Source organism: Denticeps clupeoides, chromosome 10, assembly GCF_900700375.1.
Source record: "Denticeps clupeoides chromosome 10, fDenClu1.1, whole genome shotgun sequence".
Taxonomy (NCBI): Eukaryota; Metazoa; Chordata; class Actinopteri; order Clupeiformes; family Denticipitidae; genus Denticeps; species Denticeps clupeoides.
The window spans coordinates 11,179,763-11,206,775 of NC_041716.1; the positions used below are offsets into that span (position 1 = coordinate 11,179,763).

General features: G+C 43.5%; 2 protein-coding genes across 13 annotated transcripts in view; one reads left to right on the forward strand and one right to left on the reverse strand.

Annotated features, from left to right (window-relative positions):
- Positions 1-14,503, forward strand: part of LOC114797687 (membrane-associated guanylate kinase, WW and PDZ domain-containing protein 1-like) — an 83,241-nt gene extending 68,738 nt beyond the window's left edge. For 8 of the 12 annotated variants that reach the window (XM_028992658.1, XM_028992662.1, XM_028992663.1 and 5 more), the window contains 10 exons: positions 668-935; positions 2,582-2,673; positions 2,891-3,080; positions 4,898-5,209; positions 7,308-7,511; positions 9,588-9,675; positions 9,902-9,959; positions 10,402-10,545; positions 10,763-10,901; positions 12,842-14,503. In XM_028992658.1, the coding sequence (XP_028848491.1) occupies positions 668-935; positions 2,582-2,673; positions 2,891-3,080; positions 4,898-5,209; positions 7,308-7,511; positions 9,588-9,675; positions 9,902-9,959; positions 10,402-10,545; positions 10,763-10,901; positions 12,842-13,929 (2,583 nt within the window). In that variant the 3' untranslated portion in view covers positions 13,930-14,503. Of the gene's footprint in view, positions 1-667; positions 936-2,581; positions 2,674-2,890; positions 3,081-4,897; positions 5,210-7,307; positions 7,512-9,587; positions 9,676-9,901; positions 9,960-10,401; positions 10,546-10,762; positions 10,902-11,418; positions 11,508-12,841 lie in introns of all 12 variants that reach the window. The other 4 variants (XM_028992668.1, XM_028992670.1, XM_028992669.1 and 1 more) reach the window with 2 other exon arrangements.
- Positions 14,504-19,735: 5,232 nt separating this feature from the next.
- On the reverse strand, positions 19,736-21,314 carry LOC114798119 (rhodopsin). The gene has a single exon (XM_028993539.1). It carries the CDS (start codon positions 21,199-21,201, stop codon positions 20,137-20,139), a length of 1,065 nt encoding a protein of 354 aa, XP_028849372.1. The 5' UTR covers positions 21,202-21,314; the 3' UTR covers positions 19,736-20,136.
- Positions 21,315-27,013: the final 5,699 nt, after the last annotated feature.

The following is a 27,013-nucleotide window of genomic DNA, read 5'->3' on the forward strand; positions in this document are numbered from 1 at the left end:
AGAGAGAGAGAGAGAAACTTTCCACAAGAGGAAGTGAATAAGAACACTAAAGTGACCGGTGTGTGGGCACAACCGACACGTCATCTTGCCTCAAACACATTTGAACAGATACACACACACAGAGACTGACCTTGTGTTATTATGTCCTTCCTCTCTCTGTATTCACCTCCCTCTTTTTATTGCTCTCCTTTCCCCCTCCATCCCTGCCGCCTCCGTCTTTCCACCTGTAACCTGTTCTTTTGTCACATCTAACTCTGGCATTCTGCTCGCCTCTCAATACACTTCTCTTCTCCTCCTCCTCTTCCTCCTGCATCACACAGTGTCATTCTGCCTTCATCTCGCTCTCTTCTCCCACATCTTCCCCTGGTCTATGTCTCTCTCTCATTTTTTCCCTTTGTTCTGCATCCTTACTCTGCGCAGTTTTGCTCAAGAGCATTTCATTACGTAACCAGCACTTTCAGACCGAGAGCGAGACTCAAACATGAAGTATTGGAACAGGGCAAGTGTACAAATTATGTAATCAAAAATGAGCTGACTGGTTAATTATTGTTGAGGGTTAATTAGAATAAATCAGTGTAGAATTAATGTACTGAACAAAAAAATCTTTCTTTGTTTTTTGTCGATGTATTAATGTGACTGATTTCTTTTTTGTCTGTCCCCTGTACAGCAGCTGGAGCGGAAGGACAGTCAGGGTAGCTCTCAGCACAGTGTGTGTAGCCAGCGCAGCGTCCACACCGACTCGCCGCTGCGCGCGGTGCCCTGTGTGCCCCCTGTGCCAGCAGAGGTCGTGGCGTCACCCCCCGCGGTGCCGCCGCCCCCAACCCAGCCCCTCCCCAGCCTCCCTACCCATGACCCCCCACCTGACGCCACCCTTCAGAAGAAGCCCGATCCCTTCAAGATCTGGGCCCAGTCGAGGAGCATGTATGAGAGCAGGAGTGAGTACCTAAAAACTAACTAATCTAACACACACACAAACACACAGAATCAGTGGAGAGATCAGTGGGCTGTTTGACCTGGTTTTGGTAAGGAGGAGAACTCATCATTCTGCAAGAATTACAAACGTGATTTATGAAGTTAAAATTTGGGTCAAGGACTCCCTCATTAGTCTCGTAATGAAATATCGATCTTTGAACCTCAGCGCAGCGCATCTCGATTGAAATCTCTCACTTCAAATTGAATGCCTTCACACGAGAGAGTGCAGCTCACTATTTCCATAGCAGTTGTTTAATTATGAGATGATAGGAGCATTTTAAATCTTAATGTTTTCATCTTTCATTGTGTTGAATTGGTGCTTTGAGAACAGGACTCACAAGATCAGCCCTCTTTTCTTCAGAATTCTCTTTTGGAAAAATACATATGATACTTTCATGTTGATGTTGGAGGGGTGCAGGTATGAATATTGCTTTAATAGTCTCTTGTGAAAGCACAGATCAGCCGTTTTACTGAATGTGGTCCAGGCTCATGTTGGCGTCCTTAGCCTCTGTGTATTCTGAAGAGAATATAGATGAATGTTGAGGTGTGGAAGGTGGATCAAAGGTGAGAAGGTGGGATCACGTGGGATATTGGGATATGGGGGAAACCAGAAGACCACAAAGTCACAGGTTCAAACCCCACTTACTACCATTGTGTCCCTGAGCAAGACACTTGTGTCTCCAGGGGGACTGATAATAAGCTGCTTTGGATAAGGACATCAGTTAAATGCCATCAAATGAAAATGTAAAGTGATCCAACACTGTTGAACTGGGGGAACTGTAGGCTGGTCTGTCTGGGTTCAGTCTGGGATTCATGTTGATGGCGTCTGTATGGAATTGCTGGCTGATTTGGGCGTGTGTCTGTGGCAGATTGTCTGCTAAACGTTTAATGTGGTATCTCCTTGGCAGCCACTGAGGCTGCCAGAGTCTGAGCAGGATTGTTAAACGATCCACGCTGGTATTCTGCTGCGGCCAGGACTGTTAAGCGATCCCTGCTGGCTCATTGCAATGGTCAGGAGTGCGAAACGATCCATGCTGGGGCCGTGTGATGACCAGGACTGTTAAATGAGCCATGTGCGCAGTCCTGCGGAGCCCGTTCCTTCCAGGGTCATGTGGCAACCTCACGCTTGAATGGTTTACCGTGATTGGCTGATGGCCCGCCAGCGAGGCCGGCTCTGTTAGGTGACTGGGCTGGGGAGACCGGCCAGGATCAGAGGGGAGGGGCTAATGGGCTGAGAGAGACCTGCAACTTGTCGGTCAAGTCTTTGCCTGTGTTTCAAATGTTTGCACAGATATACACAGGTGTAGATCATGTACTCAAACACACACTCCAACGTGCATCACACCTGTTCACTGCACACGCCCAAAGGGTCATAGAGGAGAAATGGCCTGAGTGTGCTGATTGGCTGCCTTGGTTAACAGATTGCCACCAAATTACTTTTGCCCTCTGCTGGACTACTCTGCTGAAAGCCATAATGGCTTTTTCTGTGTTTGTGTGTGTGTGTGTGTGTGTGTGTGCGCGCAGATAACAGCTGCGAGATCTCCCCTGAATGATAAGACATTTTTGACTGATATGGGTATACACTATTACCTATCCGTGTGTGTTCCAGTGCCAGATTCTCAAGAGCAGGACATCTTCTTGTGGAGGAAGGACACTGGATTTGGCTTCAGAATACTGGGAGGAAATGAACCTGGGGAGCCGGTGAGACATTCACATTTACACATTTTGACACAGCCTTTATGTATTCAAAAATAAACCTGCTTATCCCCTCTGTTTATCACCTATTTTCTTAAACAATTATGACATAGTTCTCATAAGACCTGCATCATTGCTTTGTCTCATAACATAACTGAGTTGTTATTATTAATGTATGGATAATTGTTATTTAGTAACACTTATTTGATATTTTAAATCGCAGATCTACATCGGCCACATAGTGAAGTATGGCGCTGCGGATGAAGATGGGCGTCTGCGGTCGGGCGATGAGCTGATTTGTGTGGACGGAACAGCCGTGGTGGGCAAGTCTCACCAGCTGGTGGTTCAGCTGATGCAGCAGGCAGCCAAACAAGGCCATGTTAACCTGACTGTCCGCCGAAAGAGTAGTTATGGTAGGTGTGCCACCATAACTGCACAATGCCACATTAGCTCCTAGGTGAAAGATGAAAATGATTAGTTGTCACATTTGACACACCATGTGTGTGTTAACCCATCCTGTGAGGGAGCAGTGGGCAGCCATGAAAAGCAGTACGCCAGAACGGTTCGTTGCTCAGTGGCACCTTGGCAGTTCAGGATTCGAACCGGCAACCTTCCAATTACGCGTCTGTTTCTTTACCCACCAGACCAACCACTGCCCCATAGGTGTGCCATGTATGTGAGAGGAGTTATGTTCTAGGCCAGGGGTGGGCAAACTTTTAAGCTCAGGGGACACATTGACTTTAAAAAATTTTCAGATGGGCCAGACCAGCAGCAGATGCATAAATATCAGACATAAACATAAAAAGGCATTACGATGTTAATATTTACATTCACTTTTAGTGGCAACTTGCTGTTCAGCCTTCACTTCAGAGAAAGGCCTGCGAAACTAAGAAAGAAAAGGAACTGAGCAGGTTGGATGTAAATACACTGCTCAAAAAATTTTTAACACAAAATAAGACATCCTAGAGCTGAAAGAATGAAATATTCTTATTAAATATTTTGTTCCTTACATAGTGATGACAAGAAAATCACACAATATTATTGATGTGAATCAAATTTATCAACCCATGGAGGAATTACTGACCCACTGCCAAACCGATCATGCTGGAGGATGTTGCAGGCAGCAGGATGTTCTCCATGACTCCAGACTCTGTCACGTGTGTCACATGTGCTCAGTGGGAACCTGCTTTCATCTGTGAAGGGCACAGAGCGAATTTGCCAAACATGGTGTTTGGTCTCTGGCGAATGCCAAACCTGCTGCACAGTGTGGGCTCTGGCAGTGCTTCCCCTGATACCTCAAAGATTGAGGTAGCGGTGCTGCTGGTGGGTTGTTGGCCTCCTACGTTTTGGTCAGGCGTGGAGGAGGCCCTCATCAACTGGCCTTGGTAGCGCCTCCAAGTTCTGGACACTATGCTGACAGACACAGCTCGCATTGATGTGCCATCCTGGATGAGCTGCACTACCTGAGCCACTTATGTGGGTTGTAGACTCCATCTCATGCTACCACCAGAGTGAAAGCCCCGCCAGCATTCAAAAGTGACCAAAACATCAGCCAGGAAGCAAAAGGAACTGAGAAGTGGTCTGTGGTCACCAGCTGCAGAACCACGCCTTTATTGGAGATGCCTTGCTAATTGCCTCTGGTTTTAATTTACATCTGTTGTCTATTCCATTTGCACAATAGCATGTGAAATTGATTGTCAATCAGTGTTGCTTCCTATGTGGACAGTGTCAGAGAGCGTGAGCAGCCGTGTTCTTGCTAGTCAGTAAGTAAGAAATGGGCGTGTTGTACTGCTTACTTTGGCTACCAGCTTGTACAAATAAAAAGCTCTTATTCCAGCCTTATTCAAATGTGCGCATGCACACAGCTATTTTACTTTGTCAATAATATGTTGTTTATACATTTATTAATATCACGGTCAAAGTTGTCCCACACCCCAGACATTGCTTTAGTTGCCAGCATACCCAAAACATAATGGCCATTTTAACTCTGCATCTCCACAATATTTTTGCACCTTTCTCACTGGTCGAAAGGCATCATCTGACCACTCATTTATATGAGTGTACATGTCAGTGTAAAAAGCAGCAGTGGGATACAGCTCCAACATGTTCAGCTTTACAGTGTCTATAATGTAGGTGTTCCTTCTAAAGACAAGTGAGAACACAGTATGGTGCTCAAAAATGACATCACACATGGTACTCTTACTAACGTTGTGCTTCTGTTGTTTTTCAGTGTGTAAGAGTGAGACCGACGTTCCTCCATCCCCGGCATCGTCCCACCACAGCAGCACACAGGCCCCCTCTCTGACAGAAGAGAAGCGTACGCCACAGGGCTCCCAGAATTCCCTGAACACAGTCAGCTCAGGCTCCGGCAGCACCAGCGGCATTGGCAGCGGTGGAGGGGGTGGGAGTGGAAGTGCGGTGGTTTCAGTGGCACCAGCTGCCCTTCAGCCTTACGATGTTGAGATCCAGCGCGGAGAGAATGAGGGCTTTGGCTTTGTCATTGTCTCGTCCGTCTCAAGACCGGATGCGGGGACCACCTTCGGTAAGCAAGAGTTAACTGCTGTGTGTGTTATATGTCTGTGTCACAGATTTCGACACACCTACTCACTTGTGGGGCTCACTTTCATTTTCTGCCAACTGTAGAACAAAACTGAAGAAATAGCAGACATGGTGTGATGATAATTGGTTCATATGTAGGCCCTAGAAAGCAGAAATCTAACCAAAATCACAATGACTGCGACTTTTCAACCAGCGACTCTACTGTGAGTGAGAGACTGGAGTTTTGGTGACCCCCTGGGGCATTGAACGGGCAGGGCGTAAGAAAAGTTCAGACTGTAAAACAAAAAAGAGCGAGTGGCACTTAACACGGCACGCTTGCCACGAGGCTCAGCGCAAAAATAGCTAAAGTTCAACAAATTTCAACTTTATTCACAACAAATATCCAGTCCTTAATTACATAGTGTTACAGTCATTACAACGCTCAGTCATGTGTGCACCTTCTTTTTTCATGTTCCTGTGCCGTGTGCATCGCTTTTTTCCCCTCATCTCTTAACTAGGGGCAGTGGTGGTGGCCTAGTGGTTAAGGAAGCAGCCCCGTAATCAGAAGGTTGCCGGTTCGAATCCCGATCCGCCGAGGTGCCACTGAGCTGCTCTCCGGGCGCCTGTTATGGCTGCCCACTGCTCAATAAGAGTGATGGGTTAAAAGCAGAGGACACGTTTCATTGTCTGCTGTGCTGTGTTTCACAATGACAAATCACTTCACTTTCACTATTTTACTGTGTAGTGAATCCTATATAGTGAACAATTTACAGCCGAATCAGTTTGCATGACAATGATTCCGCTAACCATCTTTTTGGGTCAGAATGCCTCTCTGTCTGCCTGCCTTCCTGCCTGTTTTACTTAGATTGCGCTGCTGCTTGGTGCAGTGTCAACACAGGGGCTCACCGAATGCTAATGTCCCTGCAAGTGGCGTCAGGTGCTCCCCCTGTTAGCGCAGCTCAGGTGAAGTCTGTCGGAGTTGCTTTTTGCCTGAGTTACTATAATGGGACGTGACATCTGCAAAGCAGTGTGTGCACTGACTAATCCAAGTGTGCGGTTGTGTGTTACTGCTTACCTGCGTTTTGCTAGTTGCCTAAAGGTAAAGATTCAATAATAATAGAAAACAGTATTCCCTCTTCTAGACTCTATAAACCCGTCACTTGTCCTGCTTATTTGTGTGCTGTGTTAAATGTTGTAGTTCTTAAGTTGCTATGATTCTGATCACCATTGAGCTACGTCTCCACCGTGTGTGTATGTATGCTGGTGTGTGCCTCATCATCACTCTGCTTTCTGGTACTGCTGTATCTTGACCCGAGGCCGAAGTGTCAGAATATCTGATGGGTGTCGGCCTGGCAGCTTCATATGGAACTGCATTGTCTAGGGACGAGATGTGCAGAACAGCATAGAAATTCCACCTCTTCCTGGAAGCAGGCTGGGAACAGAGCCTCAGATGCAGAAAAATGAAGAGCTCCTTCTTTTAATCATTCCATGCATCCTTGTGCTGAAGAAAACCAGGCATCACTCAGTGTCCTGTCGATAAGTGGGGGATGTTGCTCCTGGTGCTCATTGATTCTTTAGTACAAGAAGGAGAGGAATTGCGGGATTGAGGAATAGACGGGAAGGAGGACCCATGAAAGATATAGGGATGTGCTGTGGGTTCCACACACATAAACAGGCACACCAACAGAAATTCATATTTGAACCTGAGTGTGTCCCTGTAGATTAGACCTTTAAATCACTGCCCCTGTAAGGTGTAATACTGGTTAGTGTGTGTGTCTGTCTGTCAGGAAGCCTGGTTGCAGTTACTCCTGCAATCCCATGAATTCAGTAATGACCTCACTCTGCTTCACCAATCAGCTGTAATCTTCAGACCAGAATGCTGTATGATTGGCTGCTTGATTGAACATTCGGCAGACCTGTCTTTCTTCGGGTGATTTAGTTTGGAAATAATTCTGTTCTTTGCTTTTTTTTCCTCTTCCCCCATTTACATCTTTGTTACATTTCATCTCCTCCTTTCTAACAAAATCAATCTCCCAATCCCTCTCACACACCTCCATTCACACACGCAACCACACACACATGTACTCATTCCAAAACCAAAGCTGGAAATGCATGTGTGGCCATGCCTCACAAAATAGGACGCATCATAGAGGGCAGTCCGGCTGACCGCTGCGGGAGGCTGAAGGTGGGAGACCGCATCCTGGCCGTCAACAGCTGCTCCATCACCAACAAGTCCCACTCGGATATCGTCAATCTCATCAAGGAGGCCGGCAACACCGTCACGCTGCGCATCATACCAGGAGACGGTGAGTCACCCGGAGTCAATGATTTCGGGGCGTGTTTGTGTGAAAGAGAGTGAACTGAGTGTGTTTCCGCCCAAGTGTCTATTACAGCATATATGTGTGTACGTGTGAGCTTCTGTGTGTGAGAGTGTGTTTTATAATTCATTTGTATTTAATTATTTACAGTGTCTCATACTTTCATGAGAAGCACGGGCACACACATACTCTTCCATAGTAGTAGTTTCCCACACATACCCACGCATTGCTACTGAGATTGTAATAAATATACAGGCCTTTACACAATGAACAGTAATGAATAACATTGCTTGATTGTTTATTACTTACTAGCATGTAAGTATAGTGTAATCAGTGCAGTTTTTAAATGAACTGGTTCATTACTGTAGTGCAGTTAATTTGTAAAATTATGTAAACCCCAACAGCAAGAACTATACAAGCACTGAAATATTAACTCATAGCTTTGCAGTGCAGTCTAAAGAAATATGTATGTTTGGAAAATGTACTGTTAATAACTGTGGGATGGTTATTTTAATACCTGTCTAGAGGAAACCCAGGGGATACGTGGCGTATCTTTGACAAAAGTGCTGTCACATGTGTTGCTATGCAGCGCCGACGTCTTACTCCCGGCGCAGGGCTTAATGCATTCAGCTGTATGTTTATTTCATGAAGCTGCCCCCCTCCTCCTCTGACAGGTTCTAGAACAAAAATGCAACAGTGCGCTCGGGCTCTGATTGGCTATGGCGCGGACCAATGACGTCTTCCTTGGTTTAGCTTTGCAGCTCGGAACGGCTCCCCTGGGACAGATGGGATGTGGGGAAGTGAGCTAGAGAAGGAGGGATGCTGAGGGAGGGAGAGCGAGTTTAATTAAAAGTCAGACTGAGCTCTGCTGTAAGACTTCTGGTTGAAAGGCCTGCTGAGAGCAGGAGGGCATCTTTGTTTGGAAAATTATGGCCCAATCAGCTGTTTCAATCCTCATTAGGGTAAAATTCACACAGAGATTTACACCTGTGGACACATACATACACCATTTATTTATTTATTTATTTAATTTTATTTAGAAAGAGAGAGAGAGAGAGAGAGAGAGAGAGAGAGAGAGAGAGAGAGAGAGAGCAGCGTCTTAAGGCAGAGCTCAGTCTGACTTTTAATTAAACTCAATATATACACACACACACATACATAGGTAATAATAATATGGGTTTATATATATATATGTGTGTGTGTGTATATGGGCATTGAGAACATAGAAACACACAGGGAATATTTTCTAGGGTCGGGTATGTTTGTTATGCGAAGAGAAGGGGGATAAGCCAGAGGTCTGTTGAGCCGTAACCGTGGGCAGTTGAAGAGTGGTAATGAGGCCGGTCTTGCTCCGGCCACTGGCACATCAACTATTTCAGTTGACTGAGCTAAGTGGCATCTCTTTGATTATATGATTGTTGAGAAGAGTGCGGTTCAGTAGCATGGTGATGATCTTAGGTATTAGAGGGTCTGATGTAGCAGAAGTTCTTCCGTAACAGTTTTAAACATTAAAGATGGAAAGAAAGTTAGAAAGAAAGGAAATAACCTACTAGTACATAGTTATAGTTATACTGGCTGGATATTTCTCCTTAGTTCGCAGTATTAGATTCCTGTTATCCCTGCAATGGAAACCGATAGGCACTTTAAGATGGAAGGGTTCATAAACAAAGGTTTGCGGGTTCAAGTCTTGAATCGCCATGATGCCACTGAGGTGCCTTTGAGCAAGGGACCATCCTCACACACTGCTCCCCATGTCAACCTTTCATGGCTACCCACTGCTCACTAAGGGTGATGGGGTAAACACATTTCGTTGTGTGCACCATGTGCTGTGCTATGCTGTGTATTACAATGACAAAAAAACACATTTAGTATTTAGTTTATGGCATGTAAAAAATCTAAAAATTGATCCCTATTTTATCTTGACTATTCTATTCCAGTATGAATGCAATAAAGAGTACAGGATGTGGATGACACCCAATAATAATAGTAATAATAGTAATAATAATAATAAAACTTATGTACAACCTTTTTCCCATAATGTTCTTGATATGTTCCTCTGAACAGAGTCATCCAATGCTTCTCTTCTAACCAATGCAGAGAAGATAGCCACAATCACCACTACGCACACACCCCAGAGTAACTCTGACACCAGGTGAGTCACATTCATGCACATCATGCACCAGAGGTAGACCTTCCCGTTCCAGAATATAAAAGACCCCATTTTTTTTGTTCCAACCAAACAGTGGAGTCCTATTGTAGAAATACTGGATGATTTTTACTTTCTCAACCTGAAACGTTTACCTCTGTCATGTTCAAACTTAACACTAAACAAATCTGTAAGTCACTTGTGAGTATTCTGACCATGTGTTGTTTTGCAGGAACAATGCTAAACCTAAACAGATCTCCCAACCTAACAGCCAAACTCAGACCACACAGGTACACATCTCCTCTATCTCCTGCATATGAGGTACATGAAGGCAGATGCTGATGAGTTTTAGAGGGACTTCTTTGGGAATTTAGCTTTTGGGTGTCTACCATATGTGGGTGAGATGAGGTCCACTGATGCTCTGGGGTTTGTTTGTCCTTCTTGTGTCGCTGTGGAGTCTTCTGTGTTTTCCAAAAAATCACATTAAAATTCTACATAATCTGAGAAAAGATGTGGGGGTTGATTGTAGGTCCACTTCAGCGAGGAGAATTTAATGAGATCATAACCTTGCAAAACCTCATGCATCTGTTGCCTGTAAATATCTGGTACTTTCAATGTCTGGCTGAATATTTTACCTATTTGTCCTTCAGGATATATTATATTTTCTGAGGACATTATTGTGTATTGTGCTGTGTTGAAAGTATTTTCCTGTTGTTTTTATGTGTGTTGCAGGATGCTGAATTTTACTCAGTGGATCTGGAGAGAGACAGTAAAGGCTTTGGCTTCAGTCTGAGGGGAGGTAGGGAGTACAACATGGACCTGTACGTCCTGAGGCTGGCGGAGGAGGGTGCTGCTGTCAGAAATGGCAAGATGAGGGTAAGGACCTAGAGCCTGTAATGCCACATCAGGGGCTGTTCAGGCGCTCAGCATCATACATTTAGTGACGTTTTTTTTATAACAAAAATAAACAACAGTGCAATGGCGGGAAAAACAGGTGACACGGATTCACTTATAAAAGGGCCCTGATCACCCGAACTAAATCGACAGCACCTATGGGTCAGCGCCTCATCTGTGCGCTCGTCTTGTTTCGCAGGTTGGTGATGAGATCTTGGAGATCAATGGTGAGAGCACCAAGAACATGAAGCACTCTCGCGCCATCGAGCTCATCAAAAATGGCGGCCGGCGGGCCAGGCTGGTGCTGAAGAGGGGTGATGGCTCCGTGCCTGAATACGGTGAGTGGACAGATGCGAATCACCCATAACCCCCTGTCAAATATGTACACTTTCTTGGCTCTAGTATTTTTCTAACTTTGTAGGGACATTTGATCTTTAAAGGGCAGTATGGCAAGCGGCAAAACACGAACAGAGCCTCATGTCTAGGCCCTTATAATGCTTCACTACGTTTCTTGTTCCTTTCCCTGTCTATATCAAACTGCTTACATTGCAGAAATCTTGATAGCCTAGTTGTGTTTCCTCCGTTTCCACTTCCTCTGAGCTTCAATCACCCGACTGCACCACAAAGACTGCTGAACGGTTCGACTGTGTTGTGTTTTACTGTGTTCTTCTAATGAATCCAGGCAAACATGCAGTCTACAGGGACTACAGTTGACAAAGACATCTATGTGGAGAAGACTAGCACCAAAGTGTTGTTCTCTGTTTTCTATCCACCCTGAAGAGCTAAATATTTCTCTTTTTTCTCTCTCTCTCTATTTTCTTCTCTCTCTGGGCTCTTCCTCGTATGTGCGTGTAGCGATGATGGCCCCTCATCTCACTGCATGTATGAGGAATGATAAGCTGGGCGAGCCCTGCTTCTACCTAATGGGCCAAAATCAGACCACGGTTTGTAGCCCACAGTCTGTCTCTGTGTCCTCCATGTCTACCAGCCTGCCAGAGCTGTTACCTCCCATCCTGCCCCTCACCTTACCTCACTCACCTCTGCAGTTCCTCCATCTTTGCTTCATGGTTCAAGACGACCATTTCAGCTACATAAAGGACCCACTGAGTGTGTTCCTAGTCGGTGGTGTAGCCATCATAGTGCCATTCAGCTGTGGCTCTACACATGTAATACGCCACCGCTGTGTGGATTTATGTAGCTCACTCTAGCCATGTCACGGAATTAACCCATTAACCCAGAATGCACTGCACCCTGACCTTTTAAACCTCTGCAGAATGGACTGTCACCCCTGCTGCAGGCATTTCACCACCAACAGTTGACCTCCTGGTCACAGCGTTGTCAGTGGAAATGCCTGAAAATCTGTGCCGTTGTGGTTTTTTTTTTCATGTTGTTGTGGTGTTGTGATCATTGCATTCCCAGTTGTGGTAATTGATCTATTTGCTGTGCTTGTGCGTGTGAAAGGTGCTCCACCGTGCTCTGTTTTCCTGTCCTTAATACAGTGCATGTACAAAATATGTTTTAAGTAGATTTAACATCACTATAGTGCCATAGAGTAGAGACAGTCTGTCTAACTGAAGGAGAAGGAAAAAGTACAAACATTTAATATATTGTGCGGTAATCAAAAGATTTGTACATGTTGGAGTGCAAGTTCATTTCACATATGAATAAACTCTTTCCAGGAAATAATTTTATAAAAACAGAATTTCTCACACACATTCAGCAACTGACTTGGTACACGGTTACATACTGGATACCAGAGTACGAATAATTTAGCACCAGAGGAAGAATAATGAAACACTGTCAACAGCTTTATGTCCCACCCCTGTGTTTTATTTTATATTGTTGTTTATATGTGTACATGATGTGCCTGTGCATGGTGCATGATGGTTATGGTTATTAAAAAAAACAATGAACAAGTATGCTTGACTAGAGCATCGCTGTATGCTGAATATGATGCTGCTGTCCTGTGGCTTGTAGCACACAGATGTACACTCTAAGGCAAAAGAAACTAGCAGGGCTGCCAGAGTTTATTGTGAAGATTCAAACTCTCCTAATTACCTGACGGGCTTATTTTCGGAAGTGGCTTTAAAAATAAAAAGCATATCATTAAGCTCAGTTCTGAAAATGAAGTGCCGCTGAAGGAGAGTCGGAGAAATCGTATAGATATATGTGGGACCTGTCCAGAAAAAAAAAAGAAAATTGTCATTTTGGAGTGTACATCTCTGATGAAATCACTGTGAAACTCTGTGGTTGACATTTTTCCCCCCTCCTCTTTCAGACGGGCCCAATGACGGGTACCCTCCCTCACCCGGGAAAAATATTTCGGAAGTGAGAACTTTGCCACCGAACAGCCGATTCCACATTCCACCCGAGTCCAGCTACTCACCAGACTACCACGCACCACCACAACACGAGGACCAGCGGAGAGGGAGAGAGAGGGAGAGGGGGAGAGAGAGGGATTACGCTCAACCACCACCAGGCCATCACCACCACCACCACACATGGAACAACCACGGCAGCCAGCGCCCACCCTCGCCTGACGATGCCAAGAAAAACAACCACCGCAAGGTTAAGAAGTCCGAGTCGGAGAGCGGCATCGCCAAGTTGTTCAAGACACTGCGTAAGGAGGGGGGCTTCGGGCGGAAGTCTGCCGAGCGGGACCACCACGCCGCGGCTGGCACGGTCGGGAGGCTCGGTGCTCGTTCTCCTGAACGGAAGGCTCGGGGTGGGTCTCACGTCCGCCGGGGATCCCTGGACCGATCGCCTACCAGGCCAAAGAACTCGTCACCTGACCGCCGCCGCGCCAAATCTATGGACCGGCGCGTAGAACGGTCACACCGTGACCACACCCCGGAGCGGGCGCCCTCCCGCCAGTCTAGTAACAGCCTGCTGAGGCAGGCGGCTACCCCAGACCGGCTGTCCTACACCCGGCCTTCCCGGGAACACCAAACGCCCAGCAGAGGCTGCCGCAACGAGCCACTCCTGGCGGAGTTCTCCACCCCGGAGAGAGCCAACAACGGCCAGGCCTTCCAGCACAGCCTGCCCCAGGCACGCACGCCCGAGCGCGGCCTGAAGAACGGGAACCTCCTGTGGGACGCGTCGCCGGGCGGCCGCGGCGACAGGGGGGAGCGCTGCTTTGTGAACGGCACGCCCGAGAGGCGCTACCGCTGCGATTCCACCTCGGACAGCAGCTGCTGCAGCAGCTACCGGGAGGAGATGGCCATGCCCAAATTAAAGGATTACTACAGCACCAACACGCTCAAGTCCACCGGCTCCAATGGCCACATGGCCATGCGAGGTCCCAGCCAGTTCCCTGAACCCAAGAGGAGGTTCTACAAAGAGAACCACCCCGACCTCAGCATCTGAGCCCCACCACGGCCCTGCAGGATCAGTCGCTTCACTGACTGAAATGAATTACAGTGGTCGCCAAGATGGTAATGATTGGTTGGTTAATAAAGTGACACGGTGACTGGGTTTGGTTAATTGAAGGTTTGCCTGATTGGTTGGGTGCTTAATTGACTTCTTCATTTGAATAACCGCGTAGCAACCCATAAACAGAAAAAAAGTACAATCCTTCATTGTTTTATATATACATATGTTTTATATCAGATAGAGTATGATAAGAAGGGAGTGGGGAGAATGGCTCTGATCTAGTGAAAGTAGTCCTGACCTTTTAAAACTACCGAGATCAGACTATTTGTATGTTCTTTTATTTAAATTGGTAATTTGACTTTGTCATGTCTGCACCAGCAGTACTGTGTAAGCTGGCGCGTTGATTCCAGACTGGTTGTCTCTGGCTTACCAGTCAGACAATAGCACAAACCTCCCTCCCTCCAGGGGTCTGTACATTCTCTGAATGAAATTAAGCAGTGTGTGTGTGTGTGTGTGTGTACCTGTAATCACCTGTATTTGAAAACAAAAAATAAACATGCTATGTTAATGAACGAATTAATATATTTAAAAAAAACAAACAGGTATTGTTAAAATATTTATTTTTGAAAAAAAAAGGGAAATTGGCACATGAACGTATGCTGCACTGAAGCAGGCTGTGAGGAACAAAATGTCTTGACAAGCCATGGACGTGCTACAGGTATAGTGGCGATAGGTCCTGGTTTTTTTTTTGTTTGTTTTTTTAACTCAATGTGAAAAATATCTTTCTCATACTTTGAGGTTTATTTAGGAGTAATGTCAATTGTTCCTACAGCATTATCAATAACAAAAATGGCCCCTTCTTGATGACTGCTCCGTCTACAAGCCGTTTATGAGCTCATGCTTAATGTGTCCATACCTGCACCACCACAAAGCAGCCCGGAGCCACGTTTATAATTTCCCTGTTGGGTTTTCTGCAAGGACATGAAGGTCCTTGCCTATAAAATTAGCACAACCCCATGTTCATCCTGAAAGCTAGGGTTGGGTTTAATGTCAGGTAGATGTGCGGCTCATTAAAATGCACTGGAATCCTTGTGTGAATGTGGGAAATTAAATTGTGTGTGTGTGTATTTCTCTGGCCGACAGCATCCTCTCTCCACTGCGTCCTTCCTCTGTTTCACGGTGACGGCACCCTGTGCTAATAGTAAGATCAAAGACTTGTCAGACACCACTGGAGCATTCTGCTACAAAGTCGATCTGCCCAACTGAGCCTAGCTGTACCACCACACCGGCTGATGTGCGTGTGCGTGAGAGTTTTCTCTGTGGAGTGTGTGTGTTTTGTGTGTGTGTGTGTGTTTTGTGTGTGCATGCGTGCTCACTCCGTTTGGAACACAATAGGAAGATTTTAAGAACTTTTTGACCAACGCAGCGCGTGCGCCACTGTCACAGTTGTTGCCATGGTACTGTAACTAATGGTGTATCAGCATACCATCACCTGTACAGAATTTTACTACTGTATGTAACTATAGAAACCTGTGGACGAAGACATCAAACTGTTGCCTTTTTTCATGTACAGAAGAGAATTTACGGGAAACCCTTTTTGGCGAGGGGACGTGATTTGTGTTAATATCTCTGATTTGGGGGGAGGAGAGGGGAGGGTGGGGGGGGGGTAACAAAACATGAAACGCTCTGGACCAAGTGCTCGACGGCAATGGCGAGGACGATGTCCGGGACCAGAAGGGACTGTGTTAGTGGACGAGAAGCTACTGTATGTATGTGGGTTTGGATATCTCTCTCTCCCTCTCTCTCTCTCTCTCTCTCTCTCTCTCTCTCTCTCTCGATTGTTAGCCTGCCTTTGTAAAAGCACTTGTTATGCAGTCTGTGTTCTCTATGAGTCATCCCCAATGTATCCAGACTTAACGCTTTTCTGTGTCGATTAAAAAATAATAATAATAATAACAACAGTATATGTATATGGGCCAGTTTTTTTTCTTCTTTTTATAAAACACTATGCATATGTATACACACTACATTGTTCATAGCTTTATGTAAAACCATGAGGCTATACATAACATTAGTCTGAAGTACAAGTAGATGTGGACTTACCCAGTAAAGCTTTTTTTCTCCTTCAAATGGATCACAATGTATATGTAGCTATCAAAAAGAAGTCTGTGAATGCTATTTTTATTATCAAATAAAGTTTTCCATACAAATTCACCAGCGCTTCATATGGGAGTGGTGTGTGTTTCTGTGATTTTTTCCAGCTATTGCACATCATTAGCCAGTTGTCTGAATAGCAGCTCAATTGAACTTCCTTCTGTAATTTTGATATAGAAGCCATTTGTGCTAGTATTAGTATTACAAACACCAAAACTTTGTACCATGAGCAGTTTTGGAGGATCAACTGTACCACTTTGGTCTCCATGCCTCAGCATCTTCTCGATATTCTGTGCAATGTACCTGCCTGTTGACTGAACAGATCTTCGGCGACTCAAGAGTGGCAGTGTAATGCTAAAAATAAGCAACGTCAGATCAGAAGATGTTGCCGCGGTTTTCTCCTGCCTCAGTGCCTCCCAGTCAGGGCGCTTGTGACAGGAAGGGGCTGGTTTAAGCAACATTCAAGAAAAGCATCTTATATTCCTGTTCTGTAATTTCCTGGTTGGTTTTTCTTGTACAAAGTGATCGTTTATTTATTATTTTAATGGATTTGTTTCTGTGTAAACTAAAACAATGTTTTTAAAATTCCATAATAAATTACTGGTCATAATGGAATCAAAAATCCAATTTACATCAAAAACAGCTGAAATTGGTACAAAAAAGAAAGAAAGAAAATACAATGATGCTAAATAGCCAACTAAACAAGTTGTTAGGACGCAGTATGCAAGTTTTGAAATGTGTCTGATGTATGATTTGCAAAACCTGCCAAAGAAATAAGGGCACAAATCATGTCCAAGTCATGTCCAAAAAGCTGGAAAGATGCTATCAACACTGCTTTTATTCATAGGGTCAATAAAGTCTTTTCATGTGTGAAGGAGACATCATAGCCAAACATCGCTTTGACAAGGATGGGCAGAGCGTGCTGACCTTGATGAGCGGTTGTCATGGAAACAGTACAAGGACGTATTCCATGCACTGGAGTGGAATCTGACAGGAGCTGGAATGACATCTGAGTCTTTTTCGTGAAGGCAGAAGAAGGAAAAGGAATGTATGTGAGGAAATCCTGCTGTCACAGTGTGCTACATGAAATACTGAATGAATGGGTGGATCACTCGCCGATGATCCAGAAGACCACAAAACTCACAGGATCATACTCCACTTACTACCATTGTGTCCCTGAGCAAGACACTTAACCCTAAGTTGCTTCAGGGGGGGGACTGTCCCTGTATCTACTGATCGTAAGTCTTCCTGGATAAGGGCATCAGCTATAATAATGCCATATAGTGCTATAAATGTAAATGTGAGCATCTTTGAAAAGGCCAGATTGTAATGAATTGGATCAAAGCATCTGCCAAAAAAGCCTGTCTGTGCGTAGTGTATCGGTGAAGACAAATCCAAACTCAATATTCAAAAAATATTTAGTCTCCATTTCCTAGTTTTCTGAAGTAGTTTACTTGTCAGTTTGACCAGTTGGTTCAACACAAGATTCACCAAATTGCACACTGACAAAGTATTTATCAGATTACATGATATATTACATGCTTAAATGATGAATGGATTCCTTGACACCTAGTCTCAACAAACAATTGTGCTGCCTCAACAAATATAAACAGTAGTATTTTAACATATCGGTAATGTAGTGGTGAGTACCTAGCAAAAGTAGTCCAATGAAATAGCTATAAATATAAATGCAGTTATTGCTGCGGATGTGGTTTGATGATAAATGAAAGGCATTTAATGTTTTATTATTGATCATAAAATAATGAATTCACAGCACATTCTACATTAGTTTTGGTTGCTATGGAGACACATTAAGGTCAGTTGGGCTCCAACTGTATGTGTCGAATCAACTATCATGTGACTGGCTTGTTCATTCAAAAAAATGCACACCTTTCACCTCACCTCACTACCTTTCATCTCCAGGTGGAGCGCCATGGTGAGAAGCCTAACAAGGTCCCACCTGATTCCATCATGAATAAGTTATCACCGGGCTAAAATAACGCTGGACAGATTCTGGAAGGCAGGCTTCACCATGCGAGTGAAGTTCCCACAGTGTGGATCAGAGCCCTCTGAACCACTTTTACTCATACTTACCACAGATGCCCTGTCAGTGAGGAACTGATTTCAACAACATTTCTTTATATGTGGGAGAAATTAACAAATTCACCAGGATAGTTTAAACAATTATGCTTTTTTTTTAAAGAAAATTAGAAACATAAATGTAAACATTTATGGCTCTTGCTGGTAGTTTCATGATCCGAACATAAACAGGAATTGTTTGACCACTTGATTGACTTATGATGCATGCAACCAACAGCAAATCAAAGCTAATCACGTGGACAGAAAAATGCAACAAAAATTATAACAGAATCCTGCTCTAAACTAGAAAGTTGAATAGACACCATTGACAATAGACACCATTAAGTGTCTGACCTTCCCAAGGTCCCATTGCTGTATAGAAATCATAGCCTGATATTGTCATGATAGACATTAATGGTGGTGGGTTAGACACTCGTCTCTGAAACAGAAGGCCACAAAAGTTCAAACCACATTTACGTCCCTGAGAAAGACCCTGAGTGTCTCCAGGGAAACTGTACCTGTGACTCTGAATAAATGACATAAAAATATATATGTATAGTACAGGCCAAAAGTTTGGACACACCTTCTCATTCAATGTGTTTTCTTTATTTTCATGACCATTTACGTTGGTAGATTCTCACTGAAGGCATCAAAACTATGAATGAACACATGTGGAGCATTTGGACACAACTAGTCTATTGAAGCCATGGAAATGATGAAAGGGTCTGTTTAGAAGATTCTCTCACAGGTAAGAAAGTGTGTTCCAGGAATCAGATTTTTCAGTTGCCTCTCTTTAGCTTCATACCTTCTTTATTTTCCATAACTTTTTGGAACTTTTTCCTGACTTGGAAAGCAAGGTAGTTGTGCCTTGAGCGTGAAATTTGCAGAAATGTGCTGCTTTCAAAACATTGTTTAACCTTTTCTCATCACGTCCCAGCTTTGAGTAGTTGTCTCCAAACTTCTTACTCTTAGTGTCAGTAGGGCATGTATGTAAATGTATGACTGCAGTTGTAAACTCCCAAACTACACCTGACATTATTACTGTCAAGGGGTCACTCTGTGTGTTCATGCTGATAACCTGGTGAGCCACAATATTTATTATAATAAAATAATCTTCTTATGTCAGTGACCTTGTCGGCCAGGAATGTTCAGAAAGAAGTGTCATTTGTTAATCATCATAAACTGGCTCAGAGTTATATATGTGTCATAATCCATAAATCCCTTCAATCTATTAATGCAAGGTGACATCCCAGTAAAGCCCTGATAACTACATAAGTTAATGTGCTAGGTTAAATATTTCTCCAATCCTTGACCTTAATTCAAGTACACTGAAGAATTTAGTTCACATACTGATGCCGATTTGTTTATCTTACCAAAGTCACAACAATGGACAGATATGAATTTTGTAGGTAATCTAAATTTTAGTGAATGCTGATACCAATATCTCTACGAAGATATAGACACCATCAGCAATCTTTGTAAGCAATTCAGCTTTATTTGAATTCAAAATACTATTGTAACATATTGGTCATAACACTCCAGACTAATTAACACATGAACTGAGCAATTCATTTGCAAAGTGCGTTTTATTTTACGTTGCCATGGATTACATGCCTCTACAATCACAATAAAGCCAGTAACTTACAGAGTCCAACTGTAACAGCAGTAAGATATTTTCCTTTTGCTGCCTTTGAGAGAGAAAAAAAACATCTTATGTAGCTTGACGTTGGACTCGCTGTACATACAGAAACAACTTGAGCTGCTTTCTGTCAGAACTGTCTTTAGGGTTGAACCAACTGGTTTTTGTAAAAATACAAAAAGAAAAAAGAAAGAAAAAAAAAACGACAACAGGGTTGTTATTTCGGTGAATGGTAGCGGCCTCTCGTTTCTCTGGACTGGAGTGTTCTTCTTCGTCTCGGGGGGCACGGTGGCTCGTGGAGCTCAGACCGGGTAGCTTGAAGACTGTGATTACGCTGGGGAGACAGAGCTGGAGGACACAGATGAGGCCTCGGTCTTGGATGCAGTAGTGGAGGCTCCCTCCTCTTCCTCGAAGGGGTTCTTTCCACAGCACAGGGTGGTGATCATGCAGTGACGGAACTGCTTGTTCAAGCAGACATAGATGAGGGGGTTGTAGATGGCCGAGCTTTTGGCGAAGAACGCCGGCATGGTCATCAGGACGGGGCCAAACTCAGAGCCCTGGTGGGTGAAGATCCACCAAGCTGTGCTGGCATAGGGCAACCAGCAGACAAGGTAGCCAATGACCATGAGGACCACCATGCGTGTCACCTCACGCTCAGCCCTCTGGGTGGTCTCGGATTCCTGCTGCTGGGCGGCGGCTTCCTTCACGGTGCACACAAGGCGGCCGTAGCAGAAGGTGATGATGGTGAAGGGAGTGATGGCATGAACGATGAACATGTAGATGACAAAGGACTCATTGTTGAAGCCTTCAGCGCGTGTGTAGTAGTCAACTCCGCATGATGCCTGCATGCCCTCTGGGATGTAACGTGACCAGCCGACCAGGGGAGGCACGGCACAGCTGCAAGCCATCACCCAGGTGAAGGCAACACCCATAATGGCATGGTTCTCCCCGAATCGGAAGTTGCTCATGGGCTTGCAGACGACCAACCACCTCTCAATGGCCAGCACGACCAGGGACCAGAGCGAGATCTCACCTCCCAGGGTAGCAAAGAAGCCCTCAACATTGCAGCCAAGGCGACCGAAGACGAAGTAGCCGTGTAGCGAGGTGTACATCGTGGTGGTGAATCCTCCAAAGACCATGAAGAGATCAGCCACAGCCAAGTTGAGCAGGATGTAGTTGAGTGGTGAGCGTAGCTTCTTGTGCTCGATGGTGACATACAGTGTGAGGAAGTTGATGGGGAACCCAACGATGATGAGGAAGAACATGTAGGCAGCCAGGCAGGCATATCCCCAAGGCGGCACCAGGTAGTACTGCGGATACTCGTACGGGCTCCTCACAATACCCGTGGCATTGGACATGGGGATATAGAAGAACGGGCCCTCTGTTCCATTCATGGCTGCGGTCTGGTGTTGGCGCTCAGCCCCTTCAGCAGTGCTTCCTGGGTTGTTGCGGGGGACAGAGGTGGATGAAGCCGGACCTTGCTACAAATGGACTGGGGGTGTCTCTGCAACGCTTTATAAAGACACACCTGGGATTACCAGCCTTTTCCAGTCTGTCAGCACACAAGTGATCTAGGCCAATACTAATATTATAATCCCGGGCAGCAATGCAGATAGCAAGCATAACTGGCCACTCATCAAGTTATTAAGGTTGCACCTGCCCATACCTGTTAGACTGTCTCAGATGAGGTGCGATTATGGTCTTAATCCCTGCTGCTCCAATTATCGTTAAAAATGAATAGTCCCACATTTGAAATGCAGGTGATACAGGTCATCCAGCTGCCAGTCTTGACCTCCCGTCTGAGTATATTTGAAGTACAGTGGTTAGTTCCCTGAAGCATACATGCACTCAGCACTCAAATTACTGCTAAATATGTGTATATCCTGTTCTCTTAATTGTTTACACGTGATACACAGACTACTTTGTAAGTTGCGAATGAATTAATTACTAGGGGAGGTGATTTGACTGAATTTATGCTGAATGCATCACTTCAAGCATTCTATCAGTGAAATCCATCTTTTTCTATTTTCCGCTTGAGGGCGCAGGTTCAAAAATGGAAAAGAATGTTTTAAACCACATTTACAGTCACAATGCAGTTCCTTCTTACCAGAAACAGCTCATGACATTCACACTATGTCTTATTCCCTTGTTATCTCACTTTCTAGTCATGTTCATCTGTATATCCTTTTTTCAGAAACTCTGTGCTTCATATAAAAAGAACATAAGGAACCCATTCAAATGTGTTTCATATTATGTTTTCATATTGTCTTATATATTGTTAGATTATATTAGTATTCATTCAATATTATTGACTATGGATTCAATTATTCATAACTAAGGTCTAAGGTCTAATTATTTAATTATTGATTAAGGTCTTGGGTCTAAGGTCTAATTAATTAATGAGTTACAAATGACAATGTTTTTTACTGCATACAAAAAATATCAAGATTTTTTGAGGACAAAGTACTAATATGTATGAATTTGCATATATATGTATGTGTATATATGTATGTGTGTGTGTGTGTGTGTGTATGTATGTTTATATATATATATATGTATATATATTTGGTAATTATAGAAACTTTTAAATTTCACAAAAGGATCAACAGTTTTATGTGTGTATGTGTGTGTGTGTGTATATATATATATATATATATATATATACTACTGATTCTTTTGTGAAATTTACATGTTTAATTAATTAACAAATTTAATTGAATTATTTCCACAAAGAAGCCCAGTTCCTTACATTTACAAAAGGCCACTAAACAAAATGATTGAATGTTAATAATGTACTTAAAAACATATGCCAACCATAATCTAAATTGTGATTGTTTTTTTACATTTAACATTGTGCGTTTCTCTTGTATTTCAAACACTGAAGAAAGGAGAGTAAGTAAGAAATCTCTGAACGGCCTTTAACTATAGGTAGGCTGTGGAAGGCCTCAGCACTTTTCTGATGGTGGCTTTATTAAAGGGATTTGCAGATTAGGGCCGGTGTTACTGAGTATTAGAGTGCTCTGCTGGAATTTGCATTTAGTCACCCTTAAAGAACAATTGCGGTTCAATTGTCCACAGTAAAATTTTTTTAAACTTACAAAAAACTAAAAGATGTACAAAGTACATCAACAAAACATGAGAAGATTTATAAACAGTTTAAGCGCATTTGTAGAAAAGAGACATTGTCACTACAGATGTGCTTAAATACTAAATGGTTTCCAGTGCTCAAGTGAATGCTGGCATTAAAGTAAAAGTTTTTTTGAAAAATTAAAGCAGATGCAGACGTTCTGACACAAGCATAAAAATGTTTGCTTAGTCACTGGATTCACAGAAAAACTATAATAATTTGTAGTTCCCAGAGCATATACTTATTTTTACTTTTGGTATTAAAATATTTCAGTACATGTCAGTTTGACAAATCTGCGTGTGTCTCACATTCGTAACCTTAATAATCATTTATTCTAATACAGGGGTCACCAATCCTGGTCCTGGAGGGCACCAGTCCTGCACAGCTTAGATCTTTCCATGTTCCACCACACCTCATTCAACTCTAGAACTGGGTACAGAGGGTACGGAGGTGATCAGAGTACAGAGTACAGAGTACAGAGTACTGAGTACTGAGTACTGAGTACAGAGTACAGAGTACAGAGTACAGAGTACTGAGTACAGAGTACTGAGTACTGAGTACTGAGTACAGAGTACAGAGGTGTGCTAAATGAAGGTAACGACAAAAAAAAAAAACGTGCAGGACAAGCGCCCTCCAGCACCAGGGTTGGTGAGCCCTGCTTTAGAACATTTCAGCATGCGGTGCGTGTCAGGCTGCATTTGCAGAGCTGTCGCGACGAGCGCTGACGTCATTACGCTGCCCACGCTGGCGGTTTTTGAGGGACCTGCGCCCTCTGCCGGAATCATCCGGTAAGTAAGTACCCCCGTCCGGGCAACGTGAACCGTGTACGTAACAGGTGGTGAAAGTGAGTTGTTTCTTTTGGTATTGTGACAACACATGGTGCACACAACAAAACGTGTCCTCTGCATTTAGCCCATCACTTTTTGAGCACTTTGTGGTCCATCCATATCGACCCCATCTTAACATGAACCAATATATATTTATATATATATATTGACTTGACTTCATAAACATTAAATTGAGCACCATATATATTTTCGAAAATCTCTAGTGGAAAAATTGTGAACGCTGCCGCCTGGTGTTGGGCAGGAGGAACAGATTGTGTGTTTCCTGTCAGCACCAGGGGATGTTAGCAGCTCGTCATCCAGCCTCACCACCAGCAGATATAATTAAAAACACATTAAGCCCAGTGTTTCAGATAAACCTACATTTCTACATGTGTTTTTCTTTTTAACAGTAGGACATAACGGTTAACCAACTTTAAGAAAACATCACATCGCGACCTGACATACAATGCCCTCCCGGATAAAGTATCTCTGAACAGACAGACTGCAGACAGAATGCGAAGGAAGGTGGAGCGTGACTGGGCGGGGCCTGCGCTGACCACGCCCACTGAACACGTGTTCCGACTTCCGTAAATGTAAGGGGGGCTTTAAGTGAAGTGAAGTGAAGTGATTGTCACACGTGATACACACACAGTGCACACAGTGAAATTTGTCCTCTGCATTTAACCCATCACCCTGAGTGAGCAGTGGGCAGCCATGACAGGGAGCAGTGTGTGGGGATGGTGCCTTGCTCAGTGGCACCTCAGTGGTACCTTGGCAGATCGGGATTCGAACCAGCAACCTTCTGATTACGGGGCCGCTTCCTTAACCACTAGGCAGGGTAAATTTGAGCTCTTGTTTGTAGCGTAGTCAGGCAGGAACAGATAAAGGAATTTCACAGTGTAATGTTCTAATGTTCACGGTTTTAATATATGTGTGTGTGTGTGTGTGTGTGTGTGTGTGTGTGTGTGCGCGAAATATAAATATGAATACATGGGTCTGTGCCGATGAAGTTGATGATGTGAGATCTTTTCTGAATATACTTATGTGCAGTCCCTATTTAAAGATATTTAATTACAGAAACTGAATGCTTGGTAACAGTAATTATGTAATGCTGCTTTCCCAGCACCCCGGCTTGCAGGGACAGAACCAAGTCGCCTCATCTGAGCGGGAAGCTCTCCTGTAAATAATTCAACATTGGCTGATTGTGTGTGTGTAGTAATGAGGGCTTGTTTCGCTTTGTTAGTAATATGAGAATTTACAGCTTCATCTTCCCCCGCATCTTTCCCCGCAGTATTAGTAAAACCTAAACGGTAACATAATTTTCTCTAATAGACACCATTCTTATTGGAAAATCAACCTTATGATAACCCAGCTCCAGAAGAACACTCCTAAGATTGGTGTCCCATAATGCAGAGTGACATATCGAAAGCTTGTGCAACACACTTAGCAGTTTTATTTAGGGAAAATAAATATACTCACAAATATGAAATTACTGAAACAAGTTCATATTTTTTTCAAAAATAAACACATTTTATGAGGTATTTAACTCTTGCAAGACAGAAATTCAGGCTGTTCTCCTTGGTGCTCACAAAGAAGTAATTTGCAGCAAAAACGTCAAGGCTGAAATGCACGTGACAGACTTTACAGAGCAATGTTTTTATGCATGAGTCTGCCATGAATAGCTCAGATTTCTTTTTTTGGTCTGACAAAAGTTACAAACACCACCGCATGAATGAAGCCGGAGAAAGTAACCTTGTTTCATAGAGGATGTCCTTCAGTCCAGTTTAAAACATTATAGGTGAACTTAGTAGAGTACTTGAAGGAAAAGGATACAAAGGTTGAATGAGAGAAAATATCACTTCCACACAGTAATCCTGTGGAATGGAACGTTTCACAAACATTTTACAAATGTTTGGCTCTCCAAGTATCGCCATTATGACCAACATTAAAAAAGGTAAAGGTTACACAGGAGTCAATTTTATTCCTTATATACAAAAATACAGGTAGGTCTTGGGCATTACGTTTACTGCATTTATCAGTCGCCCTTATCCAGAGCGACTTACAATCAGTAGTTACAGGGACAGTCCCCCCCCCGGAGCAATTTAGGGTTAAGTGTCTTGCTCAGGGACACAATGGTAGTAAGTCGGATTTGAACCTGGGTCTTCTGGCATTACTGCCTGATGCACCTCCTCCAGTGGATTTGTTGGATGCAGGATCATCAGCCGGGTGCGACCATTCCTTGACGATTCACCCCTTTAAATCGGAACGTCTCCTGGTGGCAGGGCAGTGACTGCAACATCTCGCAGCCACCCCCTGCAGCCCTTGAACTGGGTGGTGCTCCATCATGCATATATGAATATTATTATATAATGTTGATAATGCAGAAAATGTATAGAGGATATTAAGAATAATAACTACACCCAACAGCCATGAATATCAAAAAACAAAAATCAGTCTCCTGTCACACCACTAGAGGGAGCCCAAGTACTATTAGTGGTACCACAGTTTGCAAACTAAGGTTTTAATCCAGTTAAACCACCTGATTGTTATAGATTTAACCACATTACTATTGCGTTTTATTTATTTATTTATTTATTTATTTATTTATTTATTTATTTATTTATTTATTGTTACCCTATCGATCACTGGAAACTAAACCTAAATCTCTCTCCTCATTTTATGCCTTCCAAGTGACAAATGGAGTAAGAGCTGTTTTATGATGAAGGCGCCTTTGCCTATAGTGTGTGCAGTGTGTACAAAATTAATAACTCAATAGACCATATCCCCAATTTTATTCTGTGTTGCATGGTATGTAATAAAGTGAAAGTGCAGCATGTAGTAAATTTGGGAACAAATTTAACCACTGGCTGAGTAGTGTACAAAGCTGTTAAAAAGCTGACACGATAACCTCAGTTCTAATTATAGCTCAGTATATGTGTAAGTTAGCCGCTTTAGCTTAAAAGCTTATCTGTAATTGATCTGTTCTCCTTAATCTTGTCACAGTGGGCTCAAAGAGCCCTTTTCATCAGATTTCCCTTTTTTTCTTACTTATTATTCTCAGAAGTAGACAAAAAAGAAATTGTAGTGTGGTTCAAAGAAACAAATTACTCTGGAAAGCACTGTTGCCAGATCTCACGAGAAAAAGAACAAGAAGCCAGGTCATTGAAAATTAGATGAATAATTATTATAAAATTCCTTGTGGTGGGCTGGTGTCCAGTGTCCCAGGATGGGTAATGACATCCACAACCTTGA

Bases quoted from the DNA above. Each gene is read 5' to 3' on its own strand.
- LOC114798119 (XM_028993539.1), bottom strand. From the start codon at position 21,201: ATGAATGGAACAGAGGGCCCGTTCTTCTATATCCCCATGTCCAATGCC.